This window comes from Rhinatrema bivittatum, chromosome 12 (genome assembly GCF_901001135.1).
Source record: "Rhinatrema bivittatum chromosome 12, aRhiBiv1.1, whole genome shotgun sequence".
Classification (NCBI taxonomy): Eukaryota; Metazoa; Chordata; class Amphibia; order Gymnophiona; family Rhinatrematidae; genus Rhinatrema; species Rhinatrema bivittatum.
Window position 1 is genome coordinate 46,465,842 of NC_042626.1, and position 13,774 is coordinate 46,479,615.

The following is a 13,774-nucleotide window of genomic DNA, read 5'->3' on the forward strand; positions in this document are numbered from 1 at the left end:
ACTGGGCCTTCTAAATGCTAGGAACACCTGCGACGTGTACCCGCAGTCCTAATGAGTTCCCTGAGGACCAATCCAGATCCTCAGGGGTGGGACCACATAGCAGGCCATCTTTATAATGGAAAGAGCTTTGTCTGAGCCATTCTTTTACTCAGTGAGCAAAAACCTCAGCCCTGACCAGCACAGGCTCCATTTCAAAACCAGAAAACACACCTTTTCCCCTGACATTAATAAGGCAAGCCAAAAGAGAATTTGGAAAGAAGCTTGCCAGAAAGGCAAAACAAATTTTTAAAACTTTTTCAAGAAGACTGTGATGGAGTTGGCTGGACCACTAGATGTCAGAGGAGTGAAAGGGATGCTCAGAGAAGACAAGGCCATAAAAGAAAAACTAAAATAATTCTTTGCTTTGGTCTTTACTAAAGAGGATGTGGGGGAGTCACCTACACTGGAAAAATGTAATTGAAGACGTAGTAGTAGTAATTTAAGAACATAAGAACTTGCCATGCTGGGTCAGACCAAGGGTCCATCAAGCCCAGGTTCCTATTTCCAACAGAGGCCAAACCAGGCCACAAGAACCTGGCAATTACCCAAACACTAATACAATCCCATGCTACTGATGCAATTAATAGTAGTGGCTATTCCCTAACTAAACTTGATTAATAGCCATTAATGGACTTCTCCAAGAACTTATCCAAACCTTTTTTTAACCCAGCTACACTAACTGCACTAACCACATCCTCTGGCAACAAATTCCAGAGCTTTATTGTGCATTGAGTGAAAAAGAATTTTCTCCGATTAGTCTTAAATGTGCTAATTGCTAACTTCATGGAATGCCCCCTAGTCCTTCTATTATTCGAACGTGTAAATAACTGATTCACATCTACTCGTTCAAGACCTCTCATGATCTTAAAGACCTCTATCATATCCCCCCTCAGTTGTCTCTTCTCCAAGCTGAACAGCCCTAACCTCTTCAGCCTTTCCACATAGGGGAGCTGTTCCATCCCCTTTCTCATTCAATTCAACTGCAAGATCTGAGGATTTGTGGGTGGTCATAATTTAAATTGATACATAATTGATACATAATTGATAATTGATACATATACCCAAACTTGCCATTTAGAGGGATAACTTGTAAGTTATCCCTCTAAATGGTTTTGAATATTTTCAACCTAATGGGGCAGAGCTAACATGGATTTGGCAAAAGGGAAGTCTTGCCTTACAAATCTGTTAGATCTTTTTATGTAGGGGTTAACAAGCATGTTGACAAGAGTGAATAGACGAATATAGTGTATCTGGATTTTCAGAAAGTATTTAACAAAGACCCTCATGAGAGGCTCATCAGAAACTTAAAAGGTTCTGTTGTGGACTGGTAACTGGCTAAAGGATAGGAAAGAGCCTGATTGATCATTTCTCTCAATGAAGAATGGTAAATAGTGGAATGCACCAGGGATCTGTACTGGGACTAGTGCTTTTTTAATATATTTATAAATTATCTAAAGAAGGGAGTGAAGAATGAAATGATCGAATTTACACATGACACAAAATGTTTCAAAGTTGTTAGATCACAAACTGATTGTCAGGAATTGCAAGAGGATCTTGTGAGACTGTGGGACTGGGCTGCTAAATGGCAAATAAAATGTAATGTGGGCAAATGCAAAGTGATACATATAGGGAAAAATAATCCAAACTACAGGTATATGATGCTTGATTCTATATTAGGCATCAGCATTAGGGATGTGAATCGGGCTCCTGACGATTGAAAATATCATACGATATTTTCAAAATCGTCAGAAATCAGGGGCTCCCTGAAACCGATAGGAAACCCCATGAAATTGTTCGTGGGGGTTCTCTTATCGTTTTGGAGGAGGGCGGGAAAAACGGCACACAAAAATAAACCCTAAACCCACCCCGACCCTTTAAAACTAATCCCTTAGCTTCCCCCACCCTCCCGACCCCCACAAAAACTTTTTACAGGTACCTGTGGTCCAGTGGGGGTCCCGGGAGCGATCTCCCGCTCTCGGGCCGTCGGCTGCCACTAATAAAAATTGCGCCGATGGCCCTTTGCCCTTACCATGTGACAGGGTATCCGTGCCATTGGCCGGCCCCTGTCACATGGAGGGAGCACTGGATGGCCGGCGCCATCTTTAAAAATTTTATTTACAAGTATAATTTTATAAGTTGTATATTTTATGTTAACAGTAAGGTAAGATAATAAAATGCGCACAAATTAGGTGCTGTGTGCAGATGTTCTACTGCCTATCCCCTTCTACTTTCTTTTCCCCACTCTCTTTGGGATAAGCTTGTTTAAAAAGCCAAGTTTTTAAACTTTTTAAAAAAGATTTGATGTCTCTTTGTAATCTGATCTCTAGTGGCATGGTGTTCTATAGAATAGGTCCTGCTAATGATAATGCCCGTTCTCTAACTTGGGTAAGTCTTGCTGTTCTGATAGAAGGGACTGTTAAGAGTGCTTTGTTAGCTGATCTCAGGTTTCTATGTGGGACATCTACACATAGTGCTGTGTTCAGCCATTCTGCTTTTTCATTATGTATTAATTTATGTATGGTACATAGTGTTTTGTACTGTATTCTTTGCTCAATGGGTAACCAGTGTAATTCTGCTAGAGTTCCGGTAATGTGATCTCTTTTTCTTTTACCTGTCAGAATTCTTGCTGCAGTGTTTTGTAGTATTTGGAGTGGTCTTAGTGTTGTGTATGGTAATCCATTTTTGCCCTCACTATGTCGACATAGTGAGGGCAAAAGTAGCGCCGGCCGTATTGCCAATATTCAAAATGGCGCCGGCGCTACTTTTGCCCTCACTATGTCAGAGGAGTGAAAGGGATGCTCAGAGAAGACAAGGCCACGGCTGCGATAAAAGAAATGGCGCAGGTGGCCCTTTGCCCTTACCATATGACAGGGCAAAAGTAGCGCCGGCGCCATTTTGAATATTGGCAATATGGCCCGCGTGCAGGAGGTCGCTCCCGGACCCCCGCTGGACTTTTGGCAAGTCTTGTGGGGGTCAGGAGGCCCCCCCAAGCTGGCCAAAAGTCCCTGGGGGTCCAGCGGGGGTCTGGGAGCGATCTCCTGCACTCGTGACGTCGGGTGACAGGAACCAAAATGGCGCCGGTGCTACCTTTGCCCTGTCATATGGTAAGGGCAAAGGGCCACCGGCGCCATTTCTTTTATCGCAGCCGTGGCCCGAGAGCGGGAGATCGCGCCGGGACACCCCCACTGGACCCCAGGTAATTTAAAACATTTTGGGGGGCTTCGGGAGGGTGGGGGATTTATTTTAAAGGGTCGGGGTGGGTTTTAGGGTGCCGGTTTTCCCGCCCTCCCCCGATTTACGATTTTTTTACGATTTAAAAAAACCCAAAAACCATGACGATCAGATTTCCCTCCCCCCCCCAGCCAAAATCGATCGTTAAGATTCACCAGATTCACATCCCTAGTAGCTATGAAGGTAGAGGCCACACTCAGTACCAGTGCTTAATCTAAAAAAGTCTCTCCAAACCCTGCATGGATTCTCCAAATTGGAGGGGAGGATATACCTTCAGGGTCCAAGGCATTATGCAAAAGTGTCTCTAGCAGGTGTCAGCTCAGTCCCTTAAGTCTCTAAAACTACTCATGCCAAATAAAAAAAACTGAACACTTGCATTGGAAGTTCCAAAATATAAAACTTTACTGTCTGGTCAATGGTAATCAGTTGACTTCATACACATTTCCTTCTGTATACATCCATGATCAATCCAATAATTCCTCTCCACAATTTAATTGGTGTATGTGGTCCCTTGGTAGTTTTCTTCAGGGGTGGAAATTTAGGCTGCCCAGAGTGAAATAGGTCTCCTATCACTGGTGGGTCCCCCCTTCCAAAACTGCTTGACTCCACAATCTCCAAATCTCTCCATCTTGTCCTATAGAGTAGATACTCATGCGTAGAGCCTCAAGTCTCTCCTCCTTTTTTCAGATGAAATCCCTTTACATTCCCAAATCGCTTCTCACATTTTACTCAGATCTTTCAAGCTAAAGGATCCAGAAATCACACCAGCAGGGAAAGCAAAATCTTCTTCTTCCCCTATGCTTCTTTTGGGCAGGAAGAGTTATCTGCAGAACTTTCCCCCAAATATATAACTTCGCCACATACTCATAAGCTCCATCCTCTAATTGCCAGGTGTGGGTCAGAAAATGTGGTTATCTCACTTCCTAACCTACTCAGCACAGGGCTGTAGCCAATACTGGCTATGGATAGAGGAATTAACAAAAAGCATCCTTCTCCTCAAAATTCCAACACAAAAACTCAGGCTGAACCCAGGAGTCGTGTGCTGTTAAACAGACTGGAGCCTACCACTGCAGCAGTCTCCAGCAGGGGTACTGTGAGGACATGACAAACTCTTATATATACATTAATGGGTCCTAACACTAGGCCACCTACTAGTGGAGATTACCTCTGGGATTGTTACACTATATCAAAAAGGCATGAACCACCATGGGGATGCTTTGCCAAATTGTTCAGGTCACCTAATAACTCTTGCTAACAACACATCCTTTCTACAAGTGACATATTTCCTGTTAAGGATCCTGTGGGTCCTTTCATTCGGTACAGAACAATATCAAAGCTGGGTTCAGAAGGACCTACCTGAACAGTGAGAAGATGCTGATTGCGAGGATGAGAGCAGCAAGAGATGCTGCATACCCACAGGTGTAGAGAACCTTCACTGTTGTAAAATAGCCCTTCTGTAGAAAGGAGAAAGGGTGAAAGCTTCAGTGTGACTGGTATCAGGAGTATACCGCTGAGAGCTTGCACTGTGTATACTGCATCGCTTATTGGGAAAGAATGGCAGAAGGGGTGGCCTTCACCTGGTGAGCTAATCAGATGGTGCCAAGTTCTCAGAAAAAGGGATAGCCAATTCAGGTTTTGTCCCCACTCCAGCTATGAGCCATAGTCGGGCTTGCCTTAGACAAACTGGAATTACAAATTCACAGATACAAAACCAGGACTGACCGCTTGTTTCTGATGACTTGGAGCTATCTAGTAAATTTTCCATGCAGTCAGCCATCAAGTAAGGTAATCAGAAGAAGGGTGAACTCAACTAACCTCTGGTTCTTCTTTCTGCTGAACTAATGCATTCAGCATCTGCAAAATGTTCCATTAGAGTATGGCATCCTGACAGCCAAAGACCAAGAGTCATAAGTTTTATGATTCAACATATCTTTCACTTGCTAGCATCTGTTCCTTACTTTCAATATGGACCTCTGGCGATAAAAGTCTCTTCATAAAAATGAAGCATTCATTGCCTATATCAGCTCAGTTCTACTACAAAATAAAAGCTCATTCTTTCAGAACTGCACTGGTCTCAGAACCCTTCTCACCGGAGCTGCCATCATTACACAACTCCAGTGAAAATGACACAACCCTGGATTCCTTTCTGCAATCCTTTTACAACCAAGTTTCACCTTAAACGATTAGAGCAGGAGAGAGCTAGGGTACTTCCGGTAGCCTTTTTTTTTTTTTAATGTAAGAGAAGTTTGTTTTTCATTTTTTTGTGCTTCCTGAGGACTGGTGTCAGCTTCTGCCAGCACTTACCTGGATCTTGCATGCAGTATGTGTTTTTGCTGGACTCTGTTTTCAAACATGGGCTGAACGTTCCCATGTAAGAGCCACTTTTAAAGGCACAGAACCACCTTTCCAGTAGCTCATGGCACTTACCTTTCAAAAACACTAAGGGGTAGATTTTCATACTCCGCGAATAGGCCTACTTCTGTTGGCGCTCCAGGCGCAAACAAAAGTACGCTGGATTTTAGTAGATACGCGCGGAGCCGCGCGTATCTGCTAAAAACCTGGATCGGCGCGCGCAAGGCTATCGATTTTGTATAGCCGGCGCGCGCCGAGCCGCGCAGCCGGAGGGAGACGTAAATCCCCGCGCGCCAGCGGGCCTCTTGCGCGCCGGGCCGCGACCTGGGGGCGGGTACGGAGGGCGCGGCCACGCCCCCGGACCGCCCCGGGCCGTAGCCACGCCCACGTACCCGCCCCCAAAACGCTGCCGACACGCCCCGAAAACGCCGCGCGGTTCGGGCCCGCCCCCGACACGCCCCCTGACACGCCCCCTCCGAAAACCCCGGGACTTACGCGAGTCCCGGGGCTCTGCGCGCGCCGGTAGGCCTATGTAAAATAGGCTTCCCGGCGCGCAGGGCCCTGCTCGCCTAAATCCGCCCGGATTTGGGCGGATTAAGGCGAGCAGGGCTCTTAAAATCCGCCCCTTTGGGCCTAGAGTGTGATTGAGTCACTGCTGATCCTGCTATGTGATCTCTCCTCCACTGACTGGGGCACCAAATAGATGATACTTCTGTAATTAGTATGTAACAAGAGTGACTGCTCTCTTGTAAATGAAAGATTTCTATTTTTGTCTCCCTTTATTATTTTTCCCCATTGAATCCTATGGAGTTGGGATGCATAAGTGTTTTTGAACATATTACAATACAACAGTGCAGTGCCTGAAGTATGGGCAAGTGTTTTCCTGCCCGAACTTCATGGTGACATCACAGCAGTGTGCTTCCTCTGCCCAGGGATGTTGGGAGGGCGACGCTCTGCCTATTGAGAAAGAGATAATGAGGCTTGTGCGTATTGTAATGAGGTTGATCAAAAGAGGTGCATAAAGGGGATTTGCAGCTTTCCCCAAGATACACAAATACAAGGCCTCTGAGCCAGGATTTATGTTTATCACCATAGGATGTGATTATTTCACTTCACCAAACATGGCAAATAATCCTCAGCCACAAATATTTCTAGATCTCAAGTCTGGGTGAATGCCAAAAATGAAAGGGAAATACATGGAAATTAATAGATAATCTGACTGAGACCCCACATATTCTCTCTAGAGACCCCAGACTCATTGCTGGAAGGATCTGCATAGCTATGCTATGAACCCCTAAAAGGCTGTTGAGTGACAACTTACAGGGTCATTAATCAAATTGCTATAAGGCGTTTTCGCATGCATTAAGGCCCTTTAACGCATGCGAAAATGCCTTTAACGCCTGCGAAAGCACCATAACGCATGGTGCGATGAAAATCAGAAAAAAGGGAGGAGCTTGGGGTGTGATTTGTGACTGAGTTAACAATTTTGCAAAGTTGTAATTATACCTTTTTCATTAGTGTTAAGCTGTGTGATAGGGCTTATTGCAGATGAGATAAGAGAGAGAGAGAGAGAGAGAGTAAAGCCATAATGCCCTCACCCTAGATAGGTATTATATCTCTATGGGAGGTCCAACTAGTAACTCGAGGTAAGGTTTAGGTATTAGTGTTAGGGTTAGGGGCCACTTTGACATTCAAAATGAGACATACGAACAGAATGGTGCTCCCTTGTGAAGATTTGATGACCTTCGGAGTGAGGAAACTCACCCAAAGATGAGATTTGTGCAATGTTCTCTCCACCTAGCTTGATGTTACCTAGGTAGAGAGTCCATCTCTCTCTCTCTGTCTCACACACAGCTAAATTTAAGTGCATTTTTAGCTGCAAACCAACTGGCTAGATTATGTCAAAAACTGTCCTAAATATAGCTGCCTATAACATAGATGGCTGTATTTAGGCCAGCTATCTTCTGCAGCGGGATAGCAGAGTAACTTAGTAAACCAGTGCTAAAATGGAGGTGACAGCCAGCTAAGCATCCCCAACCTATCTTCGCCTCTGGGAATGCCCATTTTTTAAGTGGCAAAATAAGGTTGCCTGGTGAAACTAGATGGCTTTATATTATATTATAATTGCATTTATAGACTGCTTGCATTTATATTTTGCAGGGTTAGATTTTCACCATATTTGATTTGCTTCCTAGCTCCCAAAGTTAGAAGGCTAGACTTTTTTAAATTCTACCCTCTGTGACCAACATCCAATTAAGAATGAAATTCATTTTTCTTCTGCCCTGTGCCAATCAGGAAAAAAAACAAATAAGAAACCACCATGTTAAAGTGCACCCAAAGGTTGCTGATGATAAACCATAAAATGCTCAGCCTACTGGGTAAAATTCAATCTAGTAACAGCAGACGTGGTTGCAGAGTTTCTAGGACAGGGAATGTGTCTGTATCCCAGTAAATGTTCTGTCTGCTGGGGGATACACAGACAGACTCGGCATACTAATGCCTTGAATTGTTAGCTCTTCTGCTCTTGAATTGCACTGAGCGAGAGAGAGAGAGATAAACATTCTTTCTATTGTGCAGTCTAGTGCTTCCCAATACATTAGGTTTACAATGTATGCAAACATCTCTAATGTATATTCATTTTGGATATCCTGAAAAACCATACCAATTAGGTTTGCCTCCAAGACAGGGTCTGGAATCACTGACATAGTCTCTCTTTTTTTTTTTTTTCACCAAAAAGCTAATATTGGAAGTGCTGACTTTCACGTCAGTACATTTTTGCATCACTAATATAACATGCTGTCAGCTTTCTTCAACTTGAACTTTTGATGGGGCAGGAAAGAACCTGAAGGAGGAAGAGAGAAAAAAAAGAGAAAAGGAGAGAGAAAGAGGCAAGAAAAGAGACGGAGAAAGAGGAGAGAGAATTGTAAAGATGGAGAAAAAGGAAAGAAAGAGATGTGGAAAAAGAGAAGGTGGTAAAATGGCGAGACAGAAAAGGATGTCCCCCCATCACTTGCCTGCTCTTCTGTATCCGTATCACTGCCGCCACTGCTGCTGAGCTCACAGGCTGCGTAGTATGGAGGGGAGTGGCTCGTCCACCCATTTTCTGTGCAGTTCCTTTGTATCAAAGCTGCAACAGAGCAGAGTAAGTTTAAAATCATGAGAGGTCTAGAACGGGTAGATGTGAATCGGTTATTTACTCTTTCGGATAGTAGAAAGACTAGGGGGCACTCCATGAAGTTAGCATGGGGCACATTTAAAACTAATCGGAGAAAGTTCTTTTTTACTCAACGCACAATTAAACTCTGGAATTTGTTGCCAGAGGATGTGGTTAGTGCAGTTAGTATAGCTGTGTTTAAAAAAGGATTGCATAAGTTCTTGGAGGAGAAGTCCATTACCTGCTATTAAGTTCACTTAGAGAATAGCCACTGCCATTAGCAATGGTTACATGGAATAGACTTAGTTTTTGGGTACTTGCCAGGCTCTTATGGCCTGGATTGGCCACTGTTAGAAACAGGATGCTGGGCTTGATGGACCCTTGGTCTGACCCAGTATGCCATTTTCTTATGTTCTTATGTCAGACTATAGAGCATGGCATGGGGGGAATTTGAGGTGCACGGAGGTTGACCAGCTTAAATCATGTGACTATCTGTGGGGTAGATCTCAAAGTCAGCCCACCTCAGAACGGTGCACCTGTTCTTCCATTTAGCAAATATAGCAATTTTTAGAATGCAATGTTCATTAGTGGGTTCAAAAAGCACATACAAACACAATAATAAGGGGCTGGCCTGCTGGCCCGGTAGCAGTGCAGTGCACTGTCATTTAAAGAACCTGGGCTCGATTTCCAGATCAGATCTATTCCCTAGGCTGGTGAGGGTTGAGGATAATATGGAGGGCAGTGTTCACAGCCCCTGGGGAGAGAGATTCCTGTTCATTGTACAACACTGATGCCTAATGGATAGATTTAGGGTCCAGGATTGCAGGGTTCCAGGGGAACTCTGATGCATGGCCTCCAGCCAAGGACGATCCACTGGATGCATTGAATCTCTTGTATTTGCATCTAGACGCTTATATTTGAGAATGTGAGGTACAGTTACAATTTTCCCCAGGGACTTTGCTTTTACTGTTGCTCCCTCACCTACTCATCCTATGCAGGCTGAGGAATCTATGCAGGTAGACCGTATTAGGATCAGGTTGTCGGCAGCAGAGAAAGACCAAAGTAAGAGGATAGGCTTGTGACGTTACTGTACTGGATAAGGTCACTTCATCGCGACTTGCCTTCGCAAGCTTCAGCATGCTAAACACCCAAGCACATGGAAGTAGAAGTATATCTTTTGGGTTGCATCATCATTCTCTTGAATCATGTGACCCAGTGCCTCTCAGTTTCAGTTTTTCTGTACTAGCCTTCAGGCTTAGTGAAGATGTCTACTCTTACTGACTCAGGAGCTGTGAGCAATTGTATTAGTCATGATTTAGTCCAATCGCATGGACTACCCCTTAAACCAAATGCCTTATCAATTCCTGTTATGCCCATTGACAACAGACCTCTGGCCCAGGGGAGCATGCAACAGATCATGAGAGATGTGAGGTAACTGCAGGCACCTGGCATTCGGAAACCATTTCCTTTTGGGTCATCAAGACATTGTCCTGCGCCATCCTTGGCTTCAGGAGAACAGTCCCTATATCGATTGGCAGCAGGGGCAAATCATTTCTTGGTCTCCCTCCATGTTTTTCATCATGTACTCCAGATGCTAGACCCCTAGATCCCCTCTTTATAGCCTTCCACTTTTTAGAGGTACTCATGTGCTTTCCAACTGAACATCATTCATTTGCTGATGTCTTCGGTAAAAAATCAGGCTGATACCCGGCCCAGGTAGCGAGAGTATGACTGCCATTGAATCACTCCTTTGAACTCCTCCCTGGGATGCTGCTGCCTCATGGTCACATGTATCCACTATCCAGACCCAAAGCAGGACTAACGTTGTAGTATATTTCAGGAGAACCTGGCACAGGGTTTTATTTGCCCCTCTAAATCTCACCGGCGCAAGATTTTGTTTTGTACAAAAGAAAGATGGGTCTCTCAAACCTTCTACTGATATTCATCGCCTTAATAAAATTATTATTAAGGATGAATATCTCTTTCTCTTGATCTCAGAACTGTTTGACAGGCTCCATGGCAGCCAAGACATTTACTAAGTTGGATCTTGATGGTAGCTACAAACTTATTTGAATTAGACAAGGTGACGAATGGCAACAAATGGCCACTATGAATATATATATATGGGGATGCCATTTGGTCTTTGCCCTAGCTGTCTTTCAAGCCTTTGTTTATGATATTTTCTCCGATTTTCCATCTCAATGATATTCTGATTTTCTCTCTAGGTTTTTCCAATTATTATAGGCAATTTATTCAAAACGTTTCCAGGGTGGAGGTGCCACTGACGATGCAAAAGGCATCTTCTAGGAAGGCTTGGAATCCCAGGGCTCAGGAGACCTTGGAAGAAATGAAACTACTATTTGTTTCTGCTCCTGTATTATGCCATCCTGATCTATCAAGTGTTGAAGTGCGCCTCAAGTACTTGCTCACTGCAAAGCATGAAATTCCTTTTTGTTACCCTTCTCTCGGTTCATTTAACCCTGAAATGAACGCAAAATCCTCCCCTCCCCCCAAAAAAACTCCAAAATGTTCAAAAGTCAATGAAATTTAAAAAAAAAATGAATCTAAACAAAAATATTTCCCTGCACATACCTATTATTTTATTTTTGGTTTTATATGTTGTAACTTTATATTATTTTTATGGTTTACATTTTGGCAATTGTATTGTAATTGCATTTTTTGTGTTACTCACTGGGCAAAATTTGTTATACTGGAACGCAGTAAGTCAAAACAAATACATAAATTCTATTTGCTTTCTTGACCACTGCTGAACCCTGAGCTGAGGATTTCTGCTCCTTTTTCAAGATCATTAATGAGTAAGTTAAACAACATGGGTACCAGTGTAGATCCCCAGGCCACTCCACTATTTATCTCTCACCATTGGAAAAACTGACCATTTAATCCTACTCGTTATTTCCTATCCAGTTAATTACCAATTAGTTACCAATGCACAATAAGACCTTGTCTCCTATCACATGACTTTCTAATTTCTTGGGAGTCTCTCATGAGGGATTTTATCAAATAACTTCTGAAAATCCAGATATACTATGCTAACTTGCTTGCCTGTGTCCACTAAAGATATGACAGATTTTCTTCAAAATAATGTCTTGATTTACGAATGCCAATGTTCTTATTACGTGTCCATGGGGAAAAAAGGCTTAGTAAATCAGGCCCTGGAACTGTGTACACTTTAAGAGTTTGTTATTTTGGCTACATCAGATCTAGGCAAGTTATACATTTGTATTCCACACTTTGAAGGCTTGAATGGTGTGTGGAAAGTTGATGGAAGTTTACATTAGCAGAATAAAATCATTCATTCCTTGAATTCATCCATAGTAGGAACTACTTTAGAACTGAAGAAACACATTGGGGTAGATTTTAAATATTTGCGCAATCGCGTACTTTTGTTCGTGCACCAGGGGCGAACAAAAGTACGCTGGATTTTATAAGATACGCGCGTAGCTTCTATTTCATCCTTAACTAAAACTACTTTGGATACTAATCATCGAGTCTTGGCTAACGCTAACTTAATTTCTTCTTATGGATCTAAGCTTCAGGCAGTGGACACTCTGGTGGTTTCAACTGAGAAAGTTCAGCAAGCTTGGTTCAGTCTGAATTGATTTATTCTAAGAAGCTTGAGAACATAGAAAATTCCCTGAGAAGTCTTAATTTAAGGATTCTAAATTTTCCTATTATAAAATTGATCTCTCCTGTAGATCTTTTCAGGAACTATATTTCTCAAGTTCTTAAAATTCCTGCAGCTGTGATGCTAGTAATAACCAAGGCATATTACTTGCCACAAGCTGAAGAAGGAGCCCATGGGAATCAGCCTCGGGAATATATCATAGACCTTACAAATATTCTTGAATCTTCATAAAGCACTGAGATTTTGCAAAGAGGAACTTTGCTAGTGTCTTTTGCCTTTTTGTCTGATAGAAATAATGTCCTCAAATCTTTCTTTCGTAATAGATTACTCTTGCTCTATGGGCAAAAATTATGGATTTATCCTGATGTCACTAGAGTAACCCAAATTCGCAGGAAAAGATTTCTTTCTATGCACTCTGAGGTGTTATCTAAGGGGGGTCAATTTATTTTGCGATATCCTTGTAAGTGCCTTGTTAGCTATCTTAATGCAAATTATGTTTTCCCTTTGAACCATCTCAACTCCAGTCATTCTTAAATTCGCACTCTTAATAGTCACTCTCTTACATGTTCAGCCATTTAGATAAATAACTGGTGTTTGTCTTCTCATCATTCTTTTTTTTACCTATTTTCACTCTTTTTCTCCTTGATCTCCCTCCTTTTTCTTTTTATAAATGAGGAATGCTAGATTTTTTGCCTGTTTACTTTGATATTTGCTACATATTTGGTTGCACACCTCAAGTTTCTGTAAAAAGGAATTATTCGGGTAGATTTTCAAAGGGGTACGCGTGTAGGATACGCGCGTACCCCCTGAAAACCTACCCAAACCCCCCCCTGCGTGCGCCGAGCCTATTTTGCATAGGCTCGGCGGCGCACACAAGCCCTGGGACGCGCATAAATCCCGAGGCTTGCATGGAGGGGCGTGTCAGGGGAGTGTCGGGGGCGTGCCGGCAGTGACGCGGCATTTTGGAGGTGTGTCGCGCGTGACGCAGCATTTCGGGGGCGGCGCCGTGGGTGTGGTTTCGGCCCGGGGGCGTGGCCGCGGCTTCCGGACTAGCCCCCGGGACAGGAACTCGGAGCGGGGCAGCCGGCCGGCGCGCGCAAAGTTACGCCTGCTTCCAGCAGGCGTAACTTTGCCGACAAAGGTAGGGGGGGTTAGATAGGGCCAGGGGGGTGGGTTAGGTAGGGGAAGGGAAGGTGCGGGGAGTGGAAGGAAAGTTCCCTCCGAGGCCGCTCCGATTTCGGAGCGGCCTCGGAGGGAACGGAGGCAGGCTGCGCGGCTCGGCACGCGCAGGCTGCTGATTTTGGGCAGCCTTGTGCGCGCCGACCCCGGATTTTAATAGATACGCGCGACTA

At 43.8% G+C, this 13,774-nt stretch overlaps 1 protein-coding gene across 1 annotated transcript in view; it reads right to left on the reverse strand.

The window, feature by feature from the left end:
* Window positions 1–13,774, reverse strand: part of LOC115074518 (vasoactive intestinal polypeptide receptor 1-like) — a 94,939-nt gene that overhangs the window by 40,982 nt on the left and 40,183 nt on the right. Inside the window, exons 4-5 of the mRNA XM_029574042.1 lie at window positions 8,637–8,749; window positions 4,627–4,724 (exon numbers count right to left, since the gene is read on the reverse strand). Of these exons, the coding sequence (XP_029429902.1) occupies window positions 4,627–4,724; window positions 8,637–8,749 (211 nt within the window). The remainder of the gene's footprint in view (window positions 1–4,626; window positions 4,725–8,636; window positions 8,750–13,774) is intronic.